Below are 27,659 nucleotides of genomic sequence, written 5' to 3' on the forward strand. Positions count from 1 at the left end.
AGTTACGTATTGCTGTGTTTTCATTGATATTTCATCATTTGATTAAAGAAGGTAGATTACATTTGAAAACATTGATGATTTTGAAAATGATCAAACCAAAATCGCTTATTCCGGCAAACGTCTATTTCTAAAGAAGGAAAACATCTACACGATGCCTTTATTCGGAAAAAGTCTATTTTAAAGAAATGATACATTACTCTCCAGAAGGAAACACTTTAATCATTGCTTTTCTCTGGCAAACCATGATTTCGATGAAGTGTAGAGTTGATCGATCCCTGTCATCTTCGCCTTCTTAAGATAAAGAATGTGTGTTCCAAATTTGGTGAAATCGGCAAGGGTACAGGGTTATGCTGAACATTGATCATTGCATACCTTGCTTTTTATTTTTAATCTGAATCATTATCATAATTATCATATTTTAAAATTTGAAAAAGTTACTGATTATGGATACTGCAATTTGATCATTCATAATCATACAATCATTAATCATATCAATCGTTAATCATTAACATACATAGTGTGTCAACATTTAATCACGATCGGTAATCGTTAATCATAATCCAACGGTTTTTCATCTATTATTCATAATCGTTAATTATTGTCAAAATGAATTAATCATTAATCATTATCATCATAAAAATATAATTCATTAATTAACTTTAATCATAGAGTTGAATGATTTAATCATTTAATCTGCTTAGATTGTCCTTCAGGAGTTAATGAATTGCCCGTTTCTAAAGACAACCGCTTTCCTCTTCCTCTTTCTCAATGGACCATTTCACCCCTTTGTTATCTTCTCCTAGGATAGAAATGTGTACAAATTTGGTTGAATGGTACAGGGTTCAGTTAACTAATTGCCGTTTTCTGAACAATACCCTCCCTTCAGACCCTCCCTATTATCCAAATTTCCTCCTCATGATCGCCTCATAGTGAATATGTGTACAAATTTGATTGAAATCGTCCTGGGGTTGGGAGTTACACTGAGTTGCCTCTTTCCAAAGACAACACTCCCCTATACCCTCCCTTTTCCAATGACCATCCATCCCTTTGTTATCTTTCCTTATGATGTAGAATGTAAAATTAAATATTAAATGTACAGGGGTTCATGATTTACTTTGAATTGCCCGTTTTCAAAAAAACCCTCCCTCCAGACTCCTCCCTTTCCCAAATCCTCCCATATGATTACCTCCTCGTAGTGAATATGTGTACAAAATTTGGTTGAAATCGGTCCTGGGAGTTGAAAGTTACACAGAATTGTTCGTTTTCTGAACAAAACCCTCACACCCCTCCCCTTTCTACATGACCATCCCACCCCTTGTTAACTTCCTCTGAGGATAGAGAATGTCTGACCAAATTTGGTTGAAATTCGGTCCTGGGAGTTGAAAGTTACAGAATTGTCTGTTTTCTGAACAAAACCTCCCACCACCCTCCCCTTTTCTACATGACCATCCCAACTTTGTTAACTTCTCTGAGGATAGAGAATGTCTGTACCAAATTTGGTTGAAATCGTCCGGGAGTTGAAAGTTACAAATTGTTCGTTTTCAACAAACCCCCCACCACCCTCCCTTTCTACATGACCATCCCACCCCTTTGTTAACTTCTCTGAGGAAGAGAATGTCTGTACCAAATTTGGTTGAATCCAAGTGGTTCAAGTAGTTGGAAACATACATAGATTGTTTATATATATAGATAGAAGATAGAGATAGATAGATTGAAACATGTTGGTGAGTGCAGACTGCAGAGTGAAGTCTAATAACGAAACCTCTAATAAGTCTCTAAATCAACATGTACTTCAAGACCAGGCTTTCAAATTTTTGCTAGCCATTCTGAACTGATCAGCAATCGGAGACATCCGCGCTGGTATTGTTAATTTGAGTCACAATGACATTTATAGTTTATCAAACAAAATTTTCTGCATCCTTTTATGGGCCAATTTTCTCGACTTTGGTCAAAAAGTATCATCATGTTAGCCCCCATAATAAAACAAATGCAAAATGGTAACGGCTTAGAAACCTCGCAGTTAATAACAGAAGGACACTGTTAAGAGGGCGACAATGTCCCAGTGAAAAAATAAAGAGGATTGTTTCATCAGAAAACTGAACTTTATATGGCTTGATAACCATATTTTATTGATTGGAACTATCAATACCGATGTTAATTTTAGTTTTGTGTGTTAAGGTATACGAGTTCTGATAGTCCCCTGAAGTATTTCTTTATCAGGGCGGGGATAGACTAGAGGGTTTGGCTTTAGTGGGTGACAGAGCATAACGCCCGTAGCAGAATTCCGTCTACGTTTTATTTATTTAATAATTGATATTTGAAAGATATCACTGGACGATTGTTCGGAATATGAATATGTTGGATTTAAGTCACGGTAATGGTGTCTGTTCAAACGGAACGTCGTTTAAAAATACATTAAACGTTTAATGTTTCCAGTGAGCGTATCGGTCTTTGAAGGAAGCACCACACTTGACAACGGACCGAGTTTTTGACTGAGGGAAATCGAACCTCACTTCGCAGCAGCACAATGTTATTGAATGCGGTCAACACTAATTCAATCCACGACCACGAATGCCTCGTTTCTTGGTTTGTCGAACCAGTACAAAACAAAATGTTACCACAGAACAGACGGTTCGTCCAAAGGCAGATGCAAGTCAATCAACACCTGGAAACCTAGAGAAGGCAAATCAACCCTATTCCCTGTCAGCTACACATAGCTTCCACTGCGGTTTGTGACTCGTTTTCCTAAGGTGTCATGATCGGTCACTACCACGGAGGTAGTGATATTTAAGAGTTTCAGAGTTTAGTAAGAGTCAGACTAGTAGACTTCTAAGTGTAAATGTGCTTACTAAATGTGTTAAATCTAGAATAATAATAAGCGGTCCAAGGCCTATAAAATTGTAAAATGGCCATAAAGAAAACAGGTTTGACGCTTATAAAAAAAAACAGATTATTCCATCTAGCGGCGATAATGCCTCATCTCGTGCATCATACAATTTATTGAAAAAACACATTAGAAAGGTCTATCATTTTGCATATTTTACAGTAATTATCGCATTACCACCAATCCAAGAATTTTTTCAAATTTTCGTTCCAAACAAAGATTTTCAATAATTTGAAATGCAGTCCGACCAGTCCAATTTCAATAGCAAAAAAGACCGCATTCCCGTCGAATGAAACTTGTTAGAGTAAACTGAGTAACGTTAAGTTCTAAAATTGTATCTTCAAATTTGTACATACACTCAATATACAGACATTACCTCGGCTCGTCAAGCTGAGTCGATTGTTATATAACACTATGAGTCTCGGGCCTCCTATGAAAGTTCATTTTGGAAACTTATAGCCTCTACGTATAATTTGTATACGAGAAAGGCAAAATGAAGTACATTGAACATCTGCCAAATTCTTATTTTCCTTGTTGATTATCATGTTTTATTTTCATGAAGCTAGATGCTGCATATACTCCAATCTGCGCTTTCTTGTGTTGCAAAGGAGTTCCCATACGATGCACTGATTCAGACCTTTAGTTAGACACCACAGTTACCCAAGCCACACCATTGTTTCTCAATGAATAACAACAACCGTGGTGATTCTATAAAGGTCTAGTTATGCTCAACGCGTCGCATTTTGAACTCGTTTGTGACACAAAACCAAGAGGTGGAGCATATTTGCAACATCTTTGTGGTTCTGTGGTGTGCGGTTAGGACGTCAATCGTCAGGCGGATGCTGTGTAGAGTGTGTCGATTCCCCTGAAAGAGAAAATTTTTCTAAAGCGAAAAGTTTTCCACTGGTCCATGGGTGTTGTGTGAATGTCTTGTCGTTGTCTCATGCTGATGTTAAGTGTTCAGTCTGTGCGACCTCTGGTCGAAGACGGTGATCCTATTTTTGCCTTTCTCGTATACCAAGTATACGTAAAGGCTATATAATCGCCCAAAAACAAACTTTTATAGAAGCCCGGAGACCCATAGTTATATATACGATCGATTCAATCGAATTGAGGGTGATGTCGTGTTTTTTTCTTCCTAAACAATGGAGGGATTGCTCAATCAGACATCCTGGGTTGACTAGGAAGTGCTAGTTGGGCACCTCCAATGAGGGAGCAGGACTCATCCCCGACCAGCTAAACGTTTCCATTGCCAAGCCCATCGTCCTTTCGGTACAACCAGAAAGTAATGGTCAAAGGGGGCCAGTGCATAACGCACCTCGAGGTTAGCTGCGTGTCCTGCAGCATCGAACATCGTGACTCGCTTTTTAGAACACCATGGTATCGTGCCAGGCACGCCGGCTTTCCAGGTGGCCTACCACCCTATGTCCCGGAAGGTGGGCAGGGTCGACTTCGCGCCTGCTTCCCTCTGCACGACTGGATACAAGAATGAACGCGCGTGCACCCCAAATTGACCTTTCTGCGATAGGGCCCGCCAGCACACAGAGGGACTTGCGACGCGGCTGCTACGCTGCCCCGCCTTGACGAGGACCCTTCCGTCCTCGGCTCGGAACCCGGCCTGGGACGACGCCGCAAGCAACGATACCATGTTTTCACGCGGCCACTTGTTCGATAAAGGATCGAGCGACCACAGGGCACCGGTATGACCCACGCCGACTCGAACCCTTGACGACCTCTTATTTGCGCCTGAACTCAGCCATCCCTCGAGTCCACGCGCCACCTTCTGTGTAGCTCCGAGACGACGGACGATAGCCGATAAACGGCCTTCCAGCCAACTTCATCTTTCACATCCTCCGGAACTAGGTTGTCCGGGTGTCCAGACCATGTGCGCTAACGTGGTCACGCACAGCGTGAACGCGGGTCACGTCGAACAACAGCGTTCCGCCGTCTCTAAACCATCGCACACCGGACACTCGGCGAGGCCAGGTCCGAACCGGCGTAGGTACTGTCTGAAGCAACCATGGCCTGAAAGGACCTGGCAGGTGAAAGTGATTTCCATGGCGCCCTCTGATCCGTACCATTCCGTATCAACCCGTCCATCTACCCTAGTGGAACTGTCCACGCACGCGCCATTTGACCATTGAGGCAACCTGACAGGTCCTGGGATGCCTCTCGTGCCGCATCAAAGCACTCTGTCTTTACGATAACGATGTCAATAGGCATCATACCGGTGATGACGCAGAGTGCATCGCGACACGCTGGTACGCGCTCAGCAACTCTTAGGCACATGAGCTCATACGTACTTTCTAATCTTCGTTCTGTAGAATTACGCAGGGCCGTGCCCGCTGGCCCCATACCTCAGATGGACAGAGCAACGCTAGCCGAGCTTGCGCCAGCTGGCATAAACTCGCAGAGCCATTGGACATCATCCGGGACATGCCACTATAGCTGTGGAGGCACGCGCAGGCGTAATGACGTGGCTACCAAAGGTGAGCTTATCGTCGATTACCCCGAGTTTGATTGAGTGCTCAGAGGTGATCGTGCAGTTGCCTGCCCTCATCATGCTTGCTTGCTCCGACTTTCGTTGTTAACAACAACCACCTCAGTCTTGTGGTGAGCCAGCTAATTCCTGAACTCATCCACTCTCCACACCGGATCGAGTGGGCTGCAGTCAATCCACCTCTTCGATCGATTCCCGTAGACCTCACGTAAATCGTCAGCGAAGCCAACGATTACCACGCCACCGGAACTTCAACTCAAGACACCGTCGTATGAGTTCCATAACACCGGACCGTATGGAACCTTGCGGAACCCTGAGGTTATGTAAACGCACTTCGACCTGCCTCCGTGTATACTACACTCGATTCTGGAAGTAGCCTGAGAATCTTGTACAGTAATTCAGTCGGTACAGGTAAGGCACTCATAGCTCAACTGGCACTTTGAAAGCATTCCTCACGTCGAGAGTCACTACTGCACAATAGCGAACCCCTCCTTACGCTGGATAGCTATCTCCGGGATTTGGTAACCGACAAGATAGCGTCTACGGTCGACTTACCCTTCGGAGCCAAACGGTTATTCGATAGACCATCCGCACCTCCGTCGTATCAACAACCTGTTGAGGATGATCTTCCGAGCACCTTCCGCCATATCAAGCAGGCATATTGGTTCTATGCTGACGGATCCCGGTGGTTTTCCGCTTGGCAACAGGACCAAGCTCTGCCTTTCCAGTTCAGGAAGACTCCTCGTCCAGGCATCTCTGCATGACAGATCTGAACATCTCGGGAGCCTCGGCAATGGTTGGCGAATGGCCAGGTTCGGAATACCATCCGGTCCTGCGCCTTACCACCAAGGGACTGTGCAATCGCAAGTTCCCCAGTTACTCTTCCTCGTTTCAACCTGGCTCTGGCAGCTCCACGAAGGAGGCCAGGGGGCAGTCGTGACGGGAAGAGCCCGCGATGATCCTCTCCAGCATCTCTGGAGACGTTCGGGCTACATCGCCACGGTCTGCCATTCGACCCTATAGGCGTCACCCATGGATTCGCGGTCACTTTGCACAGGCCCTCGAAGCAGGCTTTTTGCTTGATCTAATCTCAGTCTTCAGAGCGGCTCTAGCAGCCACGAACGCCACCCGTCGTTCAACACGCTCCTCTTCGTGTGTGCTGCCGCCTCCTGCCCGTAGGCAGGCGCGGCGCAGGTTCGCATGCTTGAGTCCACCAGTAAGCGGTGGTCTCCCATTCCTAGGTGACTTTCCAGGCATGGTGGCATCGCATGCACGCGAGATACCGTTACCAGCTGCTCGCCACTCAGACCGAGAGTTTGTGCCCGGCGGAGCGCCTCAACACCTCGTCGTCGAAGATATGTCTTCCACATACGAGGACTAGGCTCGCCCTTTTCCGTCCGCCGCGAATGCTGGTCTGTCGATACTGTAGCGAACCGCCAGGTGGTCGCTGATGTAGCCATCATCTACCTCCAGTTCGAACTACTGTTTGGCCAGGGCTCCAGAACGTACGTCGATAATCGACTGCGTTCCAGCTGTGGTACTTTGTACCGCACAGTCCACATCCACAGTGCGATCAGGGTCTGCCGCGATTCTGATCGCTCATTCACGGCCAAGCGTTGAAGTCCCCTGCTATCACCACCGGCTACGCCCCATCAAGTTAGCCGTCAAACAATCAGCATTGACGAAGTGCCTGATCGACCATCGAGGAGGCGCTAGCAGCGCAGAAGAAGACCCTGCTGATTTTCAATGACGAAGTGTGTGTCGAAGACACCAACCTTGACTGGGTTTCCTGTCCATTCGCCATTTAGATCATCGGTGACCCAATTACATTCCTGGCGGGTACCCGGTAAGGATCTCGATGGCGATATATCCGTCATTCAGCAACTGTCTGAACAGCAGTTGCTGGGCTGCATCAGTGGTCGGTTTAGCTGCGTTACTCGCATTGAATTTTGCAACAGTAAGGGCACTTGAACCCCCATGGGTGCGCTGTTCGCAGTCTGGGAACAATCAAACATTGGGAGGGTTCTGCACATTGTGCCTATGTCTCCAATCCGCAGTCGCAGAGCTTGATTCTGTCCCTTTGCAGTCCCATTACCAGCTCGATTCCAGGCGACAGCAAACTGGTTGCTCGTTGCCACACCAACCACCCACCTTGACGCTCCCAACTTGACTCACCTTGAAGGGTCGCTGCAGGTAGCTAACCAATGCTACCTGTCCCTGTCGACCTTCTGTAGCCAACGGCTGCGGTGGCGCTTCCACTTCACACGTCGCCGCAGTGCCGTGACGACTCTTCGACTTCGGTGATCTCGTCCAGGTCTTTAACCCTAGATTCACCTCCGTCGAGTGCCTCACCACCGTCTTCCCAGGACTTCTCCGCCAACTTTGTAGGCGGCGCTTTGCGAGATGCCCGCTTTAGCTCGAGGATCATCTGCCCTCCGGGTACGTCTTATTTGACGTCTCGGCGCCGAGTTCACTGAGCTTGACGTCACTCCTCATCGTTCAAGAGTCCGAGTACTAGCCTCGTCCGTTTTGATGACTAGGCATCCCCTGGAGCGATTGCCTACCTAGACTTTCTCCCTCATCTGCCTGGGCCTTCTTTCGGCCCTTGACGTCTTGGTTTCCTCTTATTCTTGACCAGGTCCAGAGCGTTATCCCTCTATTTCCTGGTCTGGGGCGCTAGAGCTCAGCCTGCCGTAACCCCTACCACCGTCTTTCCTGGGTGGACGGACCTTCCAGGTCCTCCTCCCGGTTTTGAGGTACCTGGCCGGGGTTCGCTTCCAGCCCCACTACCCTTTATCGGGGTAGTAACCTCCGCGTTTTGGGGCGGCCCAGGGAGCTCACCCTGGAGATGTCTCCCGTTTTTGTGTCTCTCCGTTGAGCAGTATCGACTGCCCGCAATACTTGAGCCCCGTCTGGGCAGACTTTGGCACCACCGTCTGGCTACACGTCTCGGTCGATTCGACTTGCCCAAATCCGCGAATCTTGGGCTCAGTCTGGGTAGACCCTGATCCAGATTTACGGTTCGCCTTGGCCGTCCTGACCGCCTTTTCCAGCTTGGCGTCCAACATCGACTTTCGAGTTTCTGTGTCTCTTGAGGTCCTTACTGGATTATGCTTCGATGACGAAAGTTCCGTCGCACCTCGAAGGCGAAACACCATCGCGTTTGCGGTTCACTCGCCCACGCATAGGGCCGTCAATAACTCTACCGGCGTTTTTTAGCCGAGAGGAAGGTTAGTGACCACGCTGGCGCTGCGCACTGAGCCGTTGACATTGTCTCTGGCCCCTAGGCGGAGACCTGAACAACCACTCTTGCGAAGGGTTGTCGCCTACACCACCTACTCACAGTTGAAGAATTGCCTTGGTTTTCCATTTTGGTCCACGAGTTCCGGGAAAAGAGGTCCACCACGCCAGAGCCCAGCATGAGCGTAAGGACAATTACTGTGGAGGGTGCCTAATCACAGGCCCGTTAAAGCCTGCATTATTTCACCCCGCCATGCATCCCTCGACGGTCCTTGACGCCTTGGGATAGGGTTAGGACAATGGTCCCGGTCTGACCTGCAGTGGCTATGGGGAGGTCGTCACTATGGACAAAGTCCCTGCTCCTGAGGTGATGTCTGTGTATGTGTGTGTGTGTGTGTTTGTGTGTGTGTATGTGTGTGTGTTTTTTTTTGAAGGGTTAAGGCCATCAAAAATCTAGGTAGACACTTCGAGCATCCACACTATGCTCGAACAGGGATTGGCCCCGACCTGCCAGTGCTCCCGGATAAACCGGTCCCTTATCCTCCTGCCTCGATCCCCCGGGACCACTGGATGCTGCGACTACTTGGGGCTGCCCATGCACTTCTTCTAAAATTCCGGCCCACGAGGCTAGTTCGCCGACCTTGGTTGGAGATCCACTGCTCGTCTCGATCCTCGGCGGTGTGCCGCAACCTTCCTCACTCGAATCTCCTGACTTCCCCCCGCGTCGAGGGTTCCACCAGTTCGGGTGAAGGAAACTTTCGCACAGATGGTGCCCGACTACCGGCGCATCGTAGGGGACGCTTTCGCGCATTGCGCCGACTGTCTTCGGGTTGCAGAGGTGGTCGACGTTCGGTGGTGGATAACGTCCGCATGGCGGTGCCTACATACCGAAGCACCTTCCTTCTTTCTTCTTCTTCATCAGGTTGACGGTTCGAGTGAGGTCGGTCCGAGATCTGCGCTTGGCAGAAGACTTCCGGTTCGTGGCGCCTGACGACTGAGACCCAACACTGCTCACTGTGCTTAATTTGCTCCAAACCGACGCTTACTTGCTGGTCCTTCTCCATCGACGCTGCAGTCTTGACATTATTTGTGTCACGACTCTGGTTACCGCATGCCACGTACCTTCATCGCGACACATCGCTCCTCGATGTTGTCGCTATGGCAGGCATTCTCCACGTGCCTCCGCAAACCTCGCAGTCGAAATCACGTGCTCTGAGTCTCTCACGTCGATACACGCCGGGCAGAATGGCGATGACGCATGGCCACACCGGTGCGCTATTGGCGGAAACAACGTGTCTCGGAAGGAACCGTGGAGGTAAAGTTCACCTCACCATGCTCCCTGTTCACCCACGTCGACACATTGGGGATGAGCCGATGGGTCCACTTCCTTATCCGCATTGTCCCCTCCTGCTGCACTTCACCATAGAGTCCAGTCTCACCGCCTTCCTCATCTTCTGGTATCCTCCGTTGGTAGCACTGATGTCCTCTGCTAGGTTATGCAGACTGAATCATCCTGGATAACGCAAACTGCCTCCGACGAAATAGTTCGTACGCACTCGCGACTGAATGGCATGACAGAAAACGCAGCTTCCTCCTTACGTTTCGTCTTGAGCGCAGCTCCCCAGTGAATCCGCATCAGTATCGAGGATGATATCGACGCAAGAGACGCCTCACTGCTTCGGACCGCTGACGTTCGGCATGATCTCTAACGCATTGATCATTTGAGCCGCCTTTCCAGGAATAGTCCACGTGGTGTTGAGTTCAACCGGTCATCAATCATCACACCTAGATGTCTCAGAGTCCGCACCGAGGGGATGCGTCGCCTCAATAGTAATCTGCATCCGCCTGGATTACTTTGCAGTTGCTGACCACATCACTCTCGTTTTGTGATGAGCCAGCTGCAGCTTGACTCCATTCATCCAGGTTTCTACTGCGTCGGTCGCTTCCGCCACCAGCATTTCCACCTCCTCCAGTGACTCACCGGTTATCGTTAGGACGACATCATCCGCGAATCCGTAAATCTTACACCTTTGGGCAACTTCTGCATCAGCACCCGTTGTACATCACATTCTAACGTCGGGCCTAGTATGGACCCTGTGAGCGCTCGCCGTAACTCTGATCGACTTCTGCCCGAGTTCGTGTCAAACCAGAATCCGGTTCAGGAAGTAGCCCTCAGGATCTTACAGGAAGTCGGGATTCGCATTCCATGCACGCGCTGCGGCGATGGCCTCCCAGCTGGCATATTGAGCGTTTTGACGTCAATCGTCACTACCGCGCAGAACCGATGCCGCTCCTCTTCTTCTTGGACGCCCTCTGCATCTTCAATGACTGTCCTGATTGCATCCACAGTCGATCTGCCTTTGCGGAATCGAACTGTTTTCCGTAAGCCAGTCTCACCTCCGTGAACTGTAAGCCTATTAAGGATAACCTTTCCAGAAGCTCCCAGTGTATCCAGAGCAGCTATGGGCCTCATAGATGCTGATTCCCGGCGGTTTCCTGGTTTCGCAGCAGCACAGTTTTGGATCTTCCACGTCCGGAAAATTACCGTCTACAAACACTTCTGCAGCACCATCCTGAACAGATCGGAACGCCAAAATCGCGGATTTTAGAGCCACATTTGGAATTCCATCCGGACCCGGAGCTTTTCAACTTCAAACCTTTCGCCACTGATAATAGCTCGTCATTGGTGACTTGCATACCTGCAGCGGTTACTCGGTCTTCATCTTCGTTGGCGTACGCGGCCACGTCGTAGAACCATGCTGGGAAAAGACCGTCCACGATGATCTTCAGCTTGTCTGGACAATTTCGGCTGGCGTCGCTGGACTGATCTTCTTTGTCACAACTCGATAAGCGTTACCCCAAGGATCAGCGTCAGCTTCCTGGCAACTCCTGAAGCAGTTAGACTTGCTGATTTGGATCGCCTGTAGCCGCTCTAGCTTCACGGAAAACTATCTTTCGCTCTCTGACCATTTCAGACCGTGCCTCTGAACGTGTCTCAGCTCTGGACAGGCAGCGCGAAGGTTAGCAGATTTCGTTCATCGCAACTTGGCGCGGCTATTCGTTCTCCATTTCCTCGCATCGTCGCATCCAAGCCCTCGCAGCGTTTCCGCTCAGTTGGTCTGCGTCAGGTTTGTAGCGTCGCTGTTCACTCGAAGTGCTTCGATAAAAGATCTTATCAAGTCCTTCGTCTTCATCTTCGCCAACTAGACCTTGTCTCCCGTCGTACCGTCGGCGTTCGCGTTCCAACACTATATCGAATCGCCTGGTGATCGCTATGGGTATATTCTTCACAAACTCTCCAGTTCAGCTCTCGCCATCGACGGACTGCAGAACGATCGATGATGGACCTCCATCTCTGCGGAATGTACTAACGGTACTTCGTTGCACAATTCTTTGCTTAGCCAGCGCCTCCAGCAAACTGTAACCTCTGGCGTTAGTCAGTCTGCTTCCCCAATCCACTGCCCAAGCATTGAAATCGCCTCCGATGATCACTCTCGATTTCGCCGATCAGCTTCCGAGTCGTATTCAGCCATACTGCTCCAAAGTCCACCTGGGGTGCGTAACAGCACAAAGATCCCGTTAATTTTGGCGATTACGAAACCCTCGCTTGAACTGTCACTACCTCTTGGATAGGAAATCTCCCATCACTTGGATAGCGCAATCCCGTAGCATCCGCCACCCAGTTGCCGTTGTCAGGGAATCTGGCCGGTAGCAACCTTGCCACGTCGCACATTGCTTGTTGTCGACTACAACAGCTGCTGTGCGGTGTCGCAATGGTTGAGATTCAACTGGATGATTCCATTAATCTCGGCCCGCCATCGCCTTCTTTTGGCAGGGATTGTGCCACCCGCTGTGTGGTCTTCATCCTCCGGTTTGCAGAGCAGGCATCTTGGCTTCTGTGCAGTCCTAGCAACGTGTCCTTCCACCACATTTCTACAAAGACCGGATCTGTCTCCTGCAGTTTCTGCGCCTGTGTCCAAATGCATACATTTGAAGCATCACTCCATCTGTTTGGTGATTCGAGGATGAGTCTCAACGGACACATAGACCATCCGACCTTCACTTGGCCACCTCCACCATGTGTGTGTGTGTGTGTGTGTGTGTGTGTGTGTGTGTGTGTGTGTGTGTGTGTGTGTGTGTGTTGTGTATGTGTGTGTCGTGTGCGCACACTCAAAAAAAAATGTCACTCATTTTTAGGCATATCCTTAACCGATTTACTCGCAATAAGATGCATTCGACGGGACACTGTCTTGTTTCCTATTGAAAATTGGTCAGATCGGACTATGGAAGTTATGGCCAAAATACTACTTCTTTACAGAAAATTGAGTAAAAATGTCACTCATTTTTCAGGCAATATCCTTAACCAATTCTCACAATAAGTTGTATCTGACGCAGGATACTCTACTATTGTTTCTGAAAATTGGCCAGATCGGACTATGGGCCAAGAGTAGGCCAAAATACTATTTTATAATGAGAAAGGCACTATTACTGCTAGGTGGATTAATCATGGTTTTATTAACATCTTAAGGCTTATAACCTTAAGGCTAAGATTTATAAACTTAACTATAACCATCACACCATCAATTCATTTGGAGACTTGCTAAAAGTGCACTATATAAACAATAAAGTCATTTGTAACTTCTATGTACTTATACGGAAAATGCAGGGTTTTAAAATAAAATACATCAGCTGAGCTCAAGTGTGCAACATATCAGGCATTGTCAACCGAAGAGGTAATACTGCAACTAATCTGTTTTGTTTCTGATAGTGAAACATTGAATTCCATATCACCAAGAAGTCAGATCGTGGCATATTTAACGCCACTCAAACGGAAATGCTACATTGTGTTTCTGAAACTGGAAGTGGTTTAATGTACCTCGATGTATTGCCGTATCTTCAAGCAATTTATTTGGAACAAACAGCTATTTGAAAGATGTTGCGTTTGGCTTGGGTATAGCACACTGAGAAACAAGTGCTGCTGCTTGGGAGCATGATATGTAAACTGCTTTCCGTTCGGTCCCAGATAGTTGTCCTGGTAGACTAATGAATTTTAACTCAGACTACTTTCAAAGACATAGAACATCTGCTGTTAACTTATTTAAATTTATAAGCATCTTTATGGACTGTTAGGAGTTCAATCGACATACATTTACATTGACATACATTTGAAACATTTGTTCAAGAAACTGCAAATATTCATTTACTATTATGAGAAACCAGCAAAACTGATTAGAAACAAATTGGTGCCAAATTGTTTGATTTTACATGTCAGAATTGGCAAAACTCAACGCTTTTGGGCACATCCAATTTGAAATTTCAAACAATGCTCCACAATCGCTTTTTGAAGGATGTGTAGTTTCTAAAACAAACAAAAACATTTAATACATTCCATTTTTGACGTAGGACTTACGTCTCTTTACTATACCGGTGTCATTTCAAAATTTCTAAATCGCCGTTACGCTGTGTTGAAAGATTTCAAACGTTATAGCTTTTACCCGTGAACAGATTTCTGCAGTTAACCTCAATCGACAGCTTTCAATGCCTTCATATTAATGCTTGATAATATCCGAAAACTTGTTTCAATAGGCCAAACTGTTTTCAAAGCGAAACATTGAATTATGAAACCAAAAATATGGACCGCATCATTCTTGCATCATTCCATTACCACGTTCTGATTGGCAGACACCAGCGAATGAGCAGCCGCTGGTCTGCCGAGAAGCCATAAAATAGCGCAACGCGATTTTTCCTTTCATTCTGACCGGACAAGCGAAGCAACGCATCATCGATTGAACAGCACTTTTAATAGGAATGAAGTCTGCACGACCGCTTTTCGGCTCGTCACCATCGAAGGACCATCATCATCCAACCTAGCGCAGCATCAGCAGTCCACCATACATACCCGACAAAGCAGCAATGCTGAGCAGATACCGGCAGCAGGCAGAGTCGAGCGCAGACAGGCATCGGTGCTGAGCGAGACAGGCTGAAGAAAAGCCATGATGCAGCATGTATGTCCAAAAACAAACGGTTCTTCAGAGAGCCAATAATAGAGATCATCAATGCTTTCAATACCTTCAGGATAGTATTTACTTGGAATGCAAATCCAATATTCTAGAGATAAAATTTTATGTGATTTTCAATAGCGTCAAAACTAACAGTAGATATATTATTAATTATTTTAGAGCGTCTAGGAAATGAGGTTGAAAGATTATTCTTCCATTTACTCCACTATTAATTGTGAGTAAATGGAAGAAATATCTTTAATCCTATAGATATTTTTCTGATAAAACCCGAAGTGGACGAAACTTGCGACCATGCCTTTCATAAGATGATGATTCATAAGATGTCCAAATCTCTCACATAATCTTATTTGATAAAGAAACACCGATTACAGCTAAAACATTAATAAACTATCAATCATTTTCATCAAATGTTGGATTTTTTTGGCATTGATCAAGAAATATCTAGATAAACATTGTTTGCTACTGACGCACACAAAGCGAATGTGAATGATCGTCCCATGTTACAATTCTAATCATCACCCGAACTCATGTCCGGGTGTTTCTTCCTTCTTACTAACAATGTTGTCCCAACAAACAACGACGCAAAATAAGCATCTAGGTGAATTATTTTTATGATCTTCAGTTGAATAAAACGGATCCTGAATAATTCGCTAGACAGGTTTCATTTCAGCATTTGATTCAACTAATATTCGACTGCCTATTTATTTATTTCACACCTTTATTTGAAGTCGAACTAACGTTTAGTTTTATCACATTTCAGCAGATTGAAGTTCATCAATGTGTTGAACTAATGATTTTCTAAATTCTCTGTTCGACTATGATGTGATGCTCTAAAGGGTGGTTGAATTGAGTTTGAGAAGTAGATTAATAAGCAAGCATTAGACATTCTTTTTTCCTTTGTCCTTTAACCATTGGATTTCACCTTGTCGGATCTATCCACAGTGAAGAAAACATTATAGGTAAGGTTATGCTTCTTGTTTGAAAGAAATCGCGATAGCTGGAATTGATAATTTACAGGAAAATAATGATTTATTTTCAAGAACACTCAGGCTTTTTATTTTGTGGGGCAATCTATATATTTCGTGATATAATTAATTCCTGATCTATAAAGGTGTTGGAGATTATAACCAACAAAATTGGAGCAATGAAAAAATTATGCAGTTGTTTTAAAGTTGTGGGAAACGAATACAAACAAATTCATACACCAAAAACAAATCTGACAATTATTGTTTGAACATATACTCTGTAAGCTTTATACAAATATTGTATTAAAATAATACAAATGTCATTATTTCAATATAACAATGTAATAAAATCTTCCAAAATTGTATATGCCAATTATTCAGTTTCTGTAAAGTTCTTATGCAGAACTGTATAAATTCCCATCTCTATTGGGTGTATAAATCGACCATATTGTATATTTGTTACAGATTTTATATGTACTAGTTGTTTTTCTAAATGTAAATAAATTTGATATGTGTAGTTATTTAATTGCTGCATGTGTGGTATTGATGGCAATAACTATATCGCAGCCGTTTCAGAGATTCAAGGTCGAAAATAACCATTAAATTTTCATAAACTTCGTTTTGACATTATTTTCATATATTTTCCCGTGTTCGATGGTTATGATCATTGAACAATGGTTGAAATAAAATCTTCTATAGTTATTAAAAACTGTAGTTTGACAGATTGACTTGTTGAATAGGAGTCCAATCATGATTCATATTCAGCATACGATTATTTACGTTTTGTCAGAAGCTATAACTCTAAATCAAGGATGCGCTCGGATAACGTTACGGCGGATGATCAAATGTCAGCAGTTCGAGACCGATTTAGGAAAATTTAAATGATTATATGAAAATAGTAAATTTCATCAACATACGTTCTATAAAGATCTATGATGTTATACTTAATACGTTATTATTTTCGAAATTTACATGTATGAATTAAGTCTAAGTAAAATGCTTATTAAAGAAATAAATCAGGTAATAAGTTGTTTTCAAAATTAGATGTTGCTGTATAACTTCTCCAAAATTGTGTGAACAAAGCTGAACAGAAGTTGCGAAAGAAATAATACAGAATTATTCAACACAGTGCTGAATTGAATCATCACACTGATGTTAGTTAAACTAGTGAATGTTTATTGGGGTCTCAGAAAGAACACCCTACTCCCCACCTGAACTGGAATTCTAAGCTCGCTTGCCCGCTTATTGGCCTGTATCTAGCGAAAAGTCCCGTTAGAAATAGACGCAGCAGCGAGCAACAAGGAAAAGAAGAAACCCTTCTCGAACGTTGATGATGATGACGCTTTGGCTGACAAAGAAGGGATACAAGAACTAGCTGATTGGCCCCAATTGGGAAGCAGAGAAGATTCAAAATAAGGTATAAAGAAAAGTTCATTCTGCTCGCAGAGCATTCAGTCTTTTTATACATCACCAGAAATTCGCGGTATTTGAAAAGATCGTTTTTTACTTTTGCACTTAAGAGCAAACAGCCTTTTCAAGGCTCTAAGAGAAAATAATGTTCCTCTCAGTCGCTATCGCACGGATTAGAGGCTTCAGTGGAAGGGCTGAGACAGTCTACATCCCCTGCTGAGCAACTTGTGGTTTATTTCAGGCAGTCCTTCAGTGAGGTTCACTGTCGAGGCTAATATTTCGACAGATACCTCCTGAATTTTTTGATGATTCTTGTTCGAGGTGATTTGATTTCTGTGTCGGTTTGATGAGAAGATTTTGCATGAATGGTATGCAACGCCGATTATTTATCCAAAATAGTTGATTGAGAAATTTGGACTACTATGTATCTTAAAGGCATGGAAGTTAAGTCCTACGTCCACTTAGCGGTTGCGTCACAGACATTACCCACTGTTCGTTTTTTAACTTTTTCATCTGAATGCATATACTTTCATGAGTATTCAGAATGTAAAAATCCCATTTTACCAAAATGTCACATATGCAGTTTCTTCAAGATATGGTTCATTTGGACCTTGACTTAACTGGCGTGACAAGCGAAACGCAAGGATAAACACAAAGCAGGATAAAATATTTATGATGATTGGTGATCGTTCTATGCCGTGTTCAAACCGAATCGAAACATAATTGATGACGTACTGATTAATTTGTCACCAAACGCTGAGATGAGAGTGCCTTCTCGTATCTCGATTTTGAACCATTGTTGAACACAGTTGTTGGTAGGTTGATTTTGACTACTGCACGTGCTCGGAAAGGAAGCATTTCTAAGCATATGCGTTATTTCGGAAAATTTGTTTCAAATTTCGAAACGAAATTCGCAAATTGATAATGCCAAATCTGATTACTTGATTTCGTTTCGTTTGGTAAATTACAAAAATTTCGCTAGAAAAAACTAGCTTCTAACGAAATTTAACGGAATTCCGGAATTTCGAAACAAATTTAAACAAATAATAATTATATTATCAATGTCATGTTAGCTGCGCTGCTGAATTAAAATCTAAGTGGTTTCAAAACTTCAGGTTATACTATTTTTGTTTTTCTCGTATATTACATACGTAAAGGCTATATTACTCCAAAACAGAACTTTTTGATAGAAGGCTCGAGACCCATAGTGTTATACCAATCGAAAAGGACCTTGTATATTATCTTACATGATTTCGTGACGGTCCTCAATTTGAAATTTCGTTTTACATCCTGTATCCGAGTCTTCCCTTAGACGTAGTTTAGTCAAAATTCTACCTCGCGTAGCAGAAATTTGTTTAACCAGTGTTCTAGATCTTGTTGATGGTTGATTACGTTAATCTATATTTGTTATATAAATGAGTACATCTGTATATGAGGCCCATATACAGATGTGCTCGATTGCGGTTAGCGGAGTATAGTGTGGGAGAACGATGATAAAATTAATCTCGTAAGGAAAGCACAATATATGAAAAGTACGGAATCGATCGTATTGATAGTTATTAAACGAAGCAACTCAACAAAAAATTCTATGCTGCAGTATTATACAAATACCTATGCTCTGTATTGAGCTTCATAATCGTTTTCTGACGTTCCCTCCAGTTTTCCCTGAACGTTCAAGGTCCCCAGGTACGATTCCACCGCGTGCAGCCAGCGTGTTCGTGGCCTACCACGAAGTAGCCGGCCCCTGTCTGGTTCTCTGTAGAATAATGTTTCCGCTATTCTTTCTTCCGGTATTCGCACTAAGTGACCAGCCCACTGAAGTTTGCCTATTTTATACGATTCACAATATTTTCTTCTTTGTATACTTGATACAGCTCATGATTCATGCGTCTGCGCCACACACAATTTTCTAGTTTTCCTCCGAGTGTTGTACGCAGCGCTTTTCACACGAAAACCCCGAAAGCTCTCCGGTCCGCCTCTTTTAATGTCCATGCTTCATGTCCATAAAGGGCCACCGGTAGCATCAGAGTTTTGTAAAGAGCAAATTTTGTTTCCGTCTGCATGTTGCAGGACCTAAGCTGGTTACGTAATCCGTAAAAGGCCCTATTCGCAGCAGCAATACGTCTCTTCACTTCACGGGAAACGTCATTGTCACATGTCACAAGCGTTCCAAGATAAACAAATTCTTCAACAACTTCAAACGCATCCCCATCAAGCACTACCTCTGCACCAACACCACTAAGTCTTCCCCTATCTGCCACCATGTACTTTGTCTTGATAGAGTTAATGGTCGATAGAGGTCGATGTCGTCCGCAAAGCCCAGGAGCATATGCGACCGTGTGATGATAGTGCCGTTCCTCTGCACGCCAAATCTCCTAATAGTGCCTTCGTGTGCAATGTTGAACAATAAATTCGAAAGTGCAACATCCTGCTTCAATCCGTCTAAGGTTACAAACGAGGTTGACACTTCGTCTGCATTCCGAATACTTGATTTCGAGCCATCCTGCGTTGCACGTATTAGTCTAATCAGTTTCGCCGGAAAACCATGTTCGGACATTTTCTGCCACAGCTCATTTACGCTGCTTTGAAATCAATGAACAGATGGTGAGTCTGCAAGTTGTACTCCCAGAATTTATCAAGGATCATCTGCAGGCTAAACATCTGATCCGTCGGCCCTCACGCCCTACCTGGTATTCACCGACGAAGGACTCCTCAAGCGGTCTCAGTCTGTTAAATAGGATACGCGACAGGATTTTTATACGCCGAGTTCAGATGGGTGATGGGTGACGTCGATAACGATACCAGCAGAGAAATTCGGAGACGCATAGTGGCTGGAAATCGTACGTACTTTGGACTCCGCAAGATGCTCCGATCGAATAGAGTTCGCCGCCGTACCAAACTGACTATCTACAAAAAGCTTATAAGACCGGTAGTTCTCTACGGACACGAGACCTGGACGATGCTCGTGGAGGACCAACGCGCACTGGGAGTTTTCGAAAGGAAAGTGTTGCGTACCATCTATGGTGGGGTGCAGATGGCGGACGGTACGTGGAGAAGGCGAATGAACCACGAGTTGCATCAGCTGTTGGGAGAACCATCCATCGTTCACACCGCGAAAATCGGAAGACTGCGGTGGGCCGGGCACGTAGCCAGAATGTCGGACAGTAATCCGGTGAGAATGGTTCTCGACAACGATCCAACGGGAACAAGAAGGCGAGGTGCACAGCAGGCAAGGTGGATCGATGACTTGCGGACTCTCCGCAGACTGCGTAGTTGGCGAAGTGCAGCCATGGACCGAGCTGAATGGAGAAGTCTTTTATGTGCAGCACAGGCCACTCCGGCCTTAGTCTGATGATAAATAAATAAATCAGATGGGTGATCCCTCTGTAATTGGCACACTCTAGTCTGTGCCCTTTCTTACAGATTGGGCAACCAACCGACAGGCAGTTCTTCATCCTCCCATATTTTCTGGATAATGTGGTGGATTGATTGATGCAGCTGCTCACTTCCGTGTTTGAGAAGCTCGACCGGGATCTTGTCCTTCCCAGCAGCTTTACTGTTTTTCAGCTCGTTTAGAGCCTTCTTTACCTCGTCCAGCGTTGGTGGTTCCACAACTTGACCGTCGCCGACTAACTTTTTGTCCTACTCTTCTCCGAAAGGTCAAGGGGATAATAAAAAATAAATATTAGAATGAAACAAAATCAAAAAACTCCTCGGATTTGTTGAAGAAAAGCCTCAAAATTATCCATATTTTATTTTGTTGCCCCCTCAAAATATTATTTTTTGGCTTAAAAAATCCGAGGGGGGGAGACAAAATAGATATTAAATATTTGTATCGGCCTAACAAACCAATAGCAAAATATTTGAAAAAAAGAAAATATCAAAATCAGTTATTATTGATATGTTGAAAATGCAAATGATAAATGAGTAACAAACTTTGCTATGATTGTGAAAAATATGAAAATGTGTTCTTTATTTGTTGCTCTGCTCTTTCTTACAATAACATATAAATAACTAATTTAACTTCTTCTTCTTCTTATTGGCATTACATCCCCACACTGGGACAGAGCCGCCTCGCAGCTTAGTGTTCATTAAGCACTTCCACAGTTATTAACTGCGAGGTTTCTAAGTCAGGTTACCATTTTGCATTCGTATATCATGAGGCTAACACGATGATACTTTTATGCCCAGGGAAGTCGAGACAATTTCCAATCCGAAAATTGTCTAGACCGACACCGGGAATCGAACCCAGCCACCCTCAGCATGGTCTTGCTTTGTAGCCGCGCGTCTTACAGCACGGCTAAGGAGGGCCAACATTTTACTATTATAACAAAATTTGATGTTGGGATGCTATTTTATGTTATTTAGGAATAACATAAGAATAACAAAATCTGATATCATAGCAAAATTTGCTATTATTATGTTATTTGTTTGTTATTCACCTCTACCCGGGATATGCGGCAAGAATGCGGTGATTCATCACAGACTGCCTCTTCTGTTATTATACCTCTGCTGGTCGCAAAACAGTTATTTGACTTCGAAAAGTGAAATCAGAATTGCGTACATAATGTTAAACCAATTTAATAACAATTCCATGGAAAAAAATAAAATTTCGTTTCGTTTGTAACCCGCCATTTTAGGGTTACAATTTTAAACCCCTTGGTTCTTGGGCCAATTTAGCTCAGACCCCAAATAAAAATTGTAAATATATGTTTCCGTGTTCGTCTACTAATTTATTATTAAATGTCTGTATATAAAATAAATGTCTGTGGTCCATATTTGTATGTTTGACTGATAATTATTTTGTAAATAGTAGCTGTAGGGTGTAAACAAACAATTATATTAATTAAAAGATGACGTTTGAGTCCAAGTTTGTATATTATATTTAGTTGTTTGTTTACCTCCTGGTTGGTGTTAAAAAATATATTTATTTACATTATTTACAATATTTATTTACATTATTTACATTATTTATATACGTTATTTATTGGATTTCCTATTTACATTATTTATTCGAATATTTATTTACACTATTTATTATAATTATTTACACTATTTGCATTTGAATATTGTCATACAAAATTACATAAAGAAATGAAAAAAAAAGAAAACAAGCAATTAGGGCTGAAAATGTACAGATTTTGCATGCAATCTAGCTAAAATTATTTGAATTTAAATCTAAAATTTGAAAACGCAACATCAACCAAAACCCCTAGATATTATACTAATAAAAATCAACGAGAAACGCAGCGATTCACCAAAACGCACACCGGAATAACGAAATGGCAGGCTATGGGCGTTATATTTGGGGCGGCAAGAAGAGGATAAAAGGGCAAGGCCGGGATAGAATCTCGCTCTTAGTAATTCAACCGGTCCAGAGGAGTGATGAAAAAGTGACACCCGCGAATTTGCCACGTTTTCGAGCAAATCGTTGTTCCAAAGTTTAAAGTTTGTGAGAATTTGTGACTATAATCTTTGTTAAAACTTACAAATTAGACTAAAGTTAATGATTAAATATTATCAGCTAAAACCTCACAAGTTGAAGAACATTAAAAGTTATAATTGGTACGGGCCTATGCTTGGCTGCACCACGGACGGTTACGAATAATAGACACCAAAAGTGATTGAAAAGTGAACGTTAAATTCTAACCGAGCTAAGCCAGCTAGGTCAAAATCGTATCACACTAAATTTCCGAGCGAGCGTGGTACAAATAGTAGTAAAGGACAGTACCGGTGTATAGTGGTCCGAGCTGACGATGAAGAAAGGGCATATCAGAAGCCTAAAGCACATGGTGGTGTTCAGAAAAGACTGATGCCGTCGGCTCGGTGTTTCTCGCTCGGATAAGACCACCTTGTAAAGTGCGCGCGCGAAATAGTACCGGTCCCTGGACCATTGGAACATTCACCAAGCGTTACAATACGGTCACAGTGTCACTTGTGTTTCCCTCGTGCAAATTGGGAATGAATTTTGAGTGCCCCATGATACGGTAAAGCCAAGACAACATCCCTGGAACATCCAGCCTAGTGCCGCTTGCCGTGGTCTTCGTCATCAACGTTTGTTCACCCCTGCTCCCGGTTCTGCTGTATGTCGACCACCGAGTGATCATCAATCGGCCGCAACGTTTGTGTGAGAAATCCAAGTAAGATCGAAACATTTTGTTAGTTACACGCTAAATAAAGTTCAATTAAAGTGCACTTCAAAATACAATTTAAAAAAAACCTTTTTAATAAATGTTAAACGTTTCTTGTCTGAGTCAAATTGGTTAGTTTTAAGATTCAAAAATATTACATTCCTTCCCATTTTATTGTTTTGCTTGTTTTCTGTAATCAAATTGTTAATTTATTGCCCAAGTGACCAAACGGGAAGGCAGTCTCCACCAGGAACCTAACACTTTATGAACGACCCTGTAAACTAAACAACTATCAATTTAAAGAGGCTGTTGTAGAGCCCACCCCAAGTGTACACCGTGGCTAGACCAGTGTCCAGGGGAGTAGCCAGGGGTCCATCTGACCCTTGTAGAATTAAGATAGTTTCACGTTTCGAAAGATTTCGAATTAAGTGAACCTTGATTTCGTATTGTTTCGAAGTCTCGAAAGTAAATCTATATTTGGTAGTATCCATAAATTACGTAACGCTTTGAGGGGGGAGGGGGGTTGCCCGAAGTGTGACAATCCATACAAAAAATTGAAGTGATTCATTCAAAAGGTGTAGCATGGGGGGGGGGGGGGTTGAAAATGGCAAAGTTTTGCGTTACGTAGTTAATGGATCTTCCCTTTCGTTTAGTTTCGATCCGAATCAACATAGGCATTTTATATTTCGTTTCGTTAGGAAAAAGTGTGTTATCGCATACGCTTACTCTATACGGTCAATCCAGTTCCTGTTGTATGGGCACCATACCAGCACCAAAGATTCCAGAATGGAGCGAACCAATGCACAGTAGAGTGATTTGAGGTAGTAACGATCTTCAAAAATCTTCAGAAATCTCAAACATAAAGCTGCTTGTTTGCTCTTGAAATCGCATTTTCTCAATGAGACCTAGATGTTAACTGCTGTATTGAAATCTGCCATTCGCTGGTTGGTTGTAGCTACCCATCCATTGCTACGCCCCAGGTTTTAGATTTCAGGAATAAATCAGGCCAATACAAAATCAGAAATTAAGAATCAGCTTATAACATATTTTATACAGTCGACTCTCTATATCTCGATGTCTCTCCCTAATATGTCGATTGTGTCCTTGGTCCCATCAATCTATATACATTTGGGCATTCTACATCTCGATAATCTTCCTATCTCGATATTTTTCTATCTCAATGTGTTCTCATCATATTTTGTTCTGGAATCATTATCCTTATGTCGATATGTTTAAATTTTTAGACTACTAGACCATCTTTGAACAATAACAAACACATCAAAAACAAGAAATGTCATTCGTTTTTCTTACCAACGAGCTTTTTTGGATCAAGTAGACATTTAAATTTTTCTTTCATTCCTCGATCTCTCCCTACCTACCTCTAATACCGAGATGTGGAGAGGCGACTGTAGGCCTATATCAATCTGAAATTTTGAACGCTTCGTTGACATTTAATTCTGCATATTAATGCTGCGCAAAAATTTAATGGGGGTTGCTGCCTAGTATCTAAATCCATTCACATGACTTCCGCACACTCATAAAGCACTAACATCTATTTTCCTCCTGCTGAATCACCTGCAGTTGAAACCAAGAGGCAAGTGCATTTCCCGTTCACCCGCTTTGCTAAATTTCATTCGCTCTTCACGAAAATCATCCGTTGCCGGTTGATGTGGCGCAGCGTGACTTGAGATAAACATTGGTATCTTCTCATTGACGGGGACGCCCCACGATGGCTGATGCACTTTGAACGCGCGCGCGCGTCTTTCACGGCTTCGTGGAGGCGGATCGACGACTGATTTCTTTCACCATAACCAACGAAGGGACCGTCCATTATTCACATATTCTTTCTAATGGCGTGAAAAAGTCCTGCATCTGTTGCGAATTTTTGCGTTGTATCGCATTAACCAGGTTTAAATAGATTTAAGCATTGTGGCGTAATTCATGAACGATACCAATATCCCAAGATGATGCGACGCCGAAAATGTGCACATCGTCACAGAGTCGGCAACGGTGAGAAACCGCTTGCTCATAAATTTCTAAAAATAATCTTCATCTGCGAGTCCCACCAAAGTACGCCTTATACAGTCAACGATCGATTCGGTACAGGATGAGTTTAACGATTGCTCTCCAAGTGATCTCCAGAGAGTAATACCCAACGGGATTTATGCGCCACTGTCCACTGGCTTGTGGATGTCCAAACAAACAATGCACTTCTTTTAGCTTCAACGGCATCGTCAGAAACGCATCTGAACCGAGTGAGATCATCAAATCTCACGCACAAAGTAGAAGTTGCGCAAAGAAATGGGAGAAGAATTCGAAGAATTTCTGCACACGTTGTTGTCCCCCTTGAACCTGAGAATGAGTGACGTGTTGTGACCAACCAAATGAGCAGAGGCAAGCTAGTAGGTTTTTACGATTTTCTGTTTTATCATTTCAGATATTGGAAAACGGTTACACCGTAATTGACGACTTCCTGACTCCCGACGAGGTTAGTGAGGTACTGGAAGCAGGGAAAAATCTTCACAAGGATGCCCCGAAAGAGGAACGAAAAGTTTTTAGCACCATCAATTCCAGCAAAACTCAAAGCCGGGATCAGTATTTCATAGAAAGTGGTGATAAGGTTCGGTATTTTTTCGAGGAAGGTGCTGTAGCAGAAAATGGCGAACTATTGGTTGATCCTTCGGTGGCTCTGAATAAAGTTGGACATGCTCTGCACACGGATCATGCCGTTTTCAACAAAATCACATTCTCCAACCGCGTGAAGGAAGTGTGCTGGCAGCTCGGATTCCAAAAGCCAGCCTGTGCACAAAGTATGTACATTTTCAAAAATCCAGGTGTCGGAGGAGAAGTCAAACCGCATCAAGATGCCACCTACCTCTACACGGAGCCCAGCTCAACGATCGGTTTTTGGATTCCACTGGAAGATGCCACGCTACAGAACGGTTGCCTGCATTTCATCAAGGGATCGCACAAAAGTGGAGTGCATCGAAGGTATTTTCAACGCGTTTTCTTTCCTTTCGCAATCTAAACACATTTCATCTCAAATTTAGATACCTCCGCAACCCGGACAAGTCATCTCCAGAGCTTCTTGTTTATGACCGCCCTGACCCCCTCTATCCGCGGTCCAACTTCTGCGCAACCCCGGTAAGAGCAGGCTCGCTGGTCCTCATCCACAGTCAGGTGGTGCATCGAAGCGACGCGAACCGATCGGACCGTAGCCGGCATGCGTACACCTTCCACGTGATCGAAACGGAAAACTCGACCTACTCCAGCGAGAATTGGCTTCAGCCGCCGACCGATCAGCCCTTTCCGGTGCTGTACGAGAGAGATTGAGCGTCGATCTTCCACCAGAAGGGAAGGAAGAAGCCATGTGCCATAGATGATGATGTTTATTTTTGTTAATTCTCTTTATTTCTGTGTAAAAATATACTTTCTATTATGAGTCAGCTTGAATCGAAGGGGAGGCTTAATTGATTCTGATTTTTTTTTCTGTTGATGATTTATCAGGTGAAGCTGAAGCGTTGCGTGACGCTTTGTGGAAGGGATTCACACCTATTAGGCATCATGCAATTTTGAGTAGGAAGGAAGGTTGGATGATCAGTGGCTGAAAAAAATGGAACTGTTTTTTGCGATCCGATGTTAAATTGTTGCCATGAGTAAGCGGAGCAGAAAAATGTTCTGCATCAGTGCAGAGAAACATCATGAACGCGTTATGAGTCGATTGAGTTGTTTTGATCGAATGACTATTGTAATTGATGGTACGCATGAAAAACTTGCACTTGAAACGTGAAGAATTGATTTCAATGGTTAAGGGCCCTCCTTAGCCTAGCAGAAGTTAAAAAAGCTAAAAGTCCCTCTGTTTTGGCTTTTCTGGTCATAGAATTCATAAAGCGGAGTGATTCTACGTCGGATGCAAGACGTTTTGACCCTTGGTTTGGGCCTTCTTCAGGGAGGTTATAGGGTCTAAACGTCGGATGTAGTAGAATCACTCCGCTTTATAAATTCTATGGCCAGAGAAGCCAAAACAGAGGGATTTTTTGTTATCTACCCTGGTCGTTCCCAATATAAATAGTTAAGAAAGCTTTCTGGATGGTATATTCATCTCATTGGCATTACATGTCCCACTGGGATATTGCCGCTTCGCAGCTTAATGACTCTGACCACTATCTGGTGGTATCTAAGATTCGCAAAAGTGGCAACAAGTTTACGAGGCGGTCAATTGAACAGCCACAGTGGTACGACAAAAAAGTACTCTCGGATGCAGAGGGAAGCCTTGTTTATCTTGTTTATTGATAATACTTCAACTGATCATTATTGATCTCATTGAACTACTTAATATAGTTGACATCAAACATTTACACTTGTCATTTCTAAGCAATAACAATCAAACTTAAAAATGTGCATTACATAATAAACATAAACAGTACGATCTGTAGTACACATAATACGTAACATATTTCATGTTAAAGTCTGTTCACTTATCGGCTTTCACGTTTCATTTAATCTGCT

The 27,659-nt window shown here is 43.8% G+C and overlaps 1 protein-coding gene and 1 long non-coding RNA gene across 2 annotated transcripts in view; one reads left to right on the forward strand and one right to left on the reverse strand.

Moving 5' to 3' along the window:
• LOC134205649 (uncharacterized) overlaps nt 1-27,659 on the reverse strand; it is a 363,787-nt gene that overhangs the window by 154,768 nt on the left and 181,360 nt on the right. The gene's annotated exons all lie outside the window — the stretch shown is intronic.
• On the forward strand, nt 4,768-26,603 carry LOC134218253 (phytanoyl-CoA dioxygenase domain-containing protein 1-like). The gene is made up of 4 exons (XM_062697182.1): nt 4,768-4,882; nt 5,209-5,373; nt 25,514-26,141; nt 26,201-26,603. The coding sequence occupies exons 1-4, from the start codon at nt 4,768-4,770 to the stop codon at nt 26,481-26,483; spliced, it is 1,191 nt and encodes a 396-aa protein (XP_062553166.1). The 3' UTR covers nt 26,484-26,603.

The sequence above is a fragment of the Armigeres subalbatus genome, chromosome 1 (assembly GCF_024139115.2).
Source record: "Armigeres subalbatus isolate Guangzhou_Male chromosome 1, GZ_Asu_2, whole genome shotgun sequence".
In the NCBI taxonomy this organism is placed as follows: Eukaryota; Metazoa; Arthropoda; class Insecta; order Diptera; family Culicidae; genus Armigeres; species Armigeres subalbatus.

Excerpts from the sequence above, each read along its gene's own strand:
- LOC134218253 (XM_062697182.1), top strand. The coding sequence starts at position 4,768 with ATGTGCGCTAACGTGGTCACGCACAGCGTGAACGCGGGTCACGTCGAA. Across the intron at positions 4,883-5,208 it reads GAGGCCAGGTCCGAACCGGC|AATTACGCAGGGCCGTGCCC; the intron begins GTAGGTACTGTC and ends TTCGTTCTGTAG. Across the intron at positions 26,142-26,200 it reads AAAAGTGGAGTGCATCGAAG|ATACCTCCGCAACCCGGACA; the intron begins GTATTTTCAACG and ends TCTCAAATTTAG.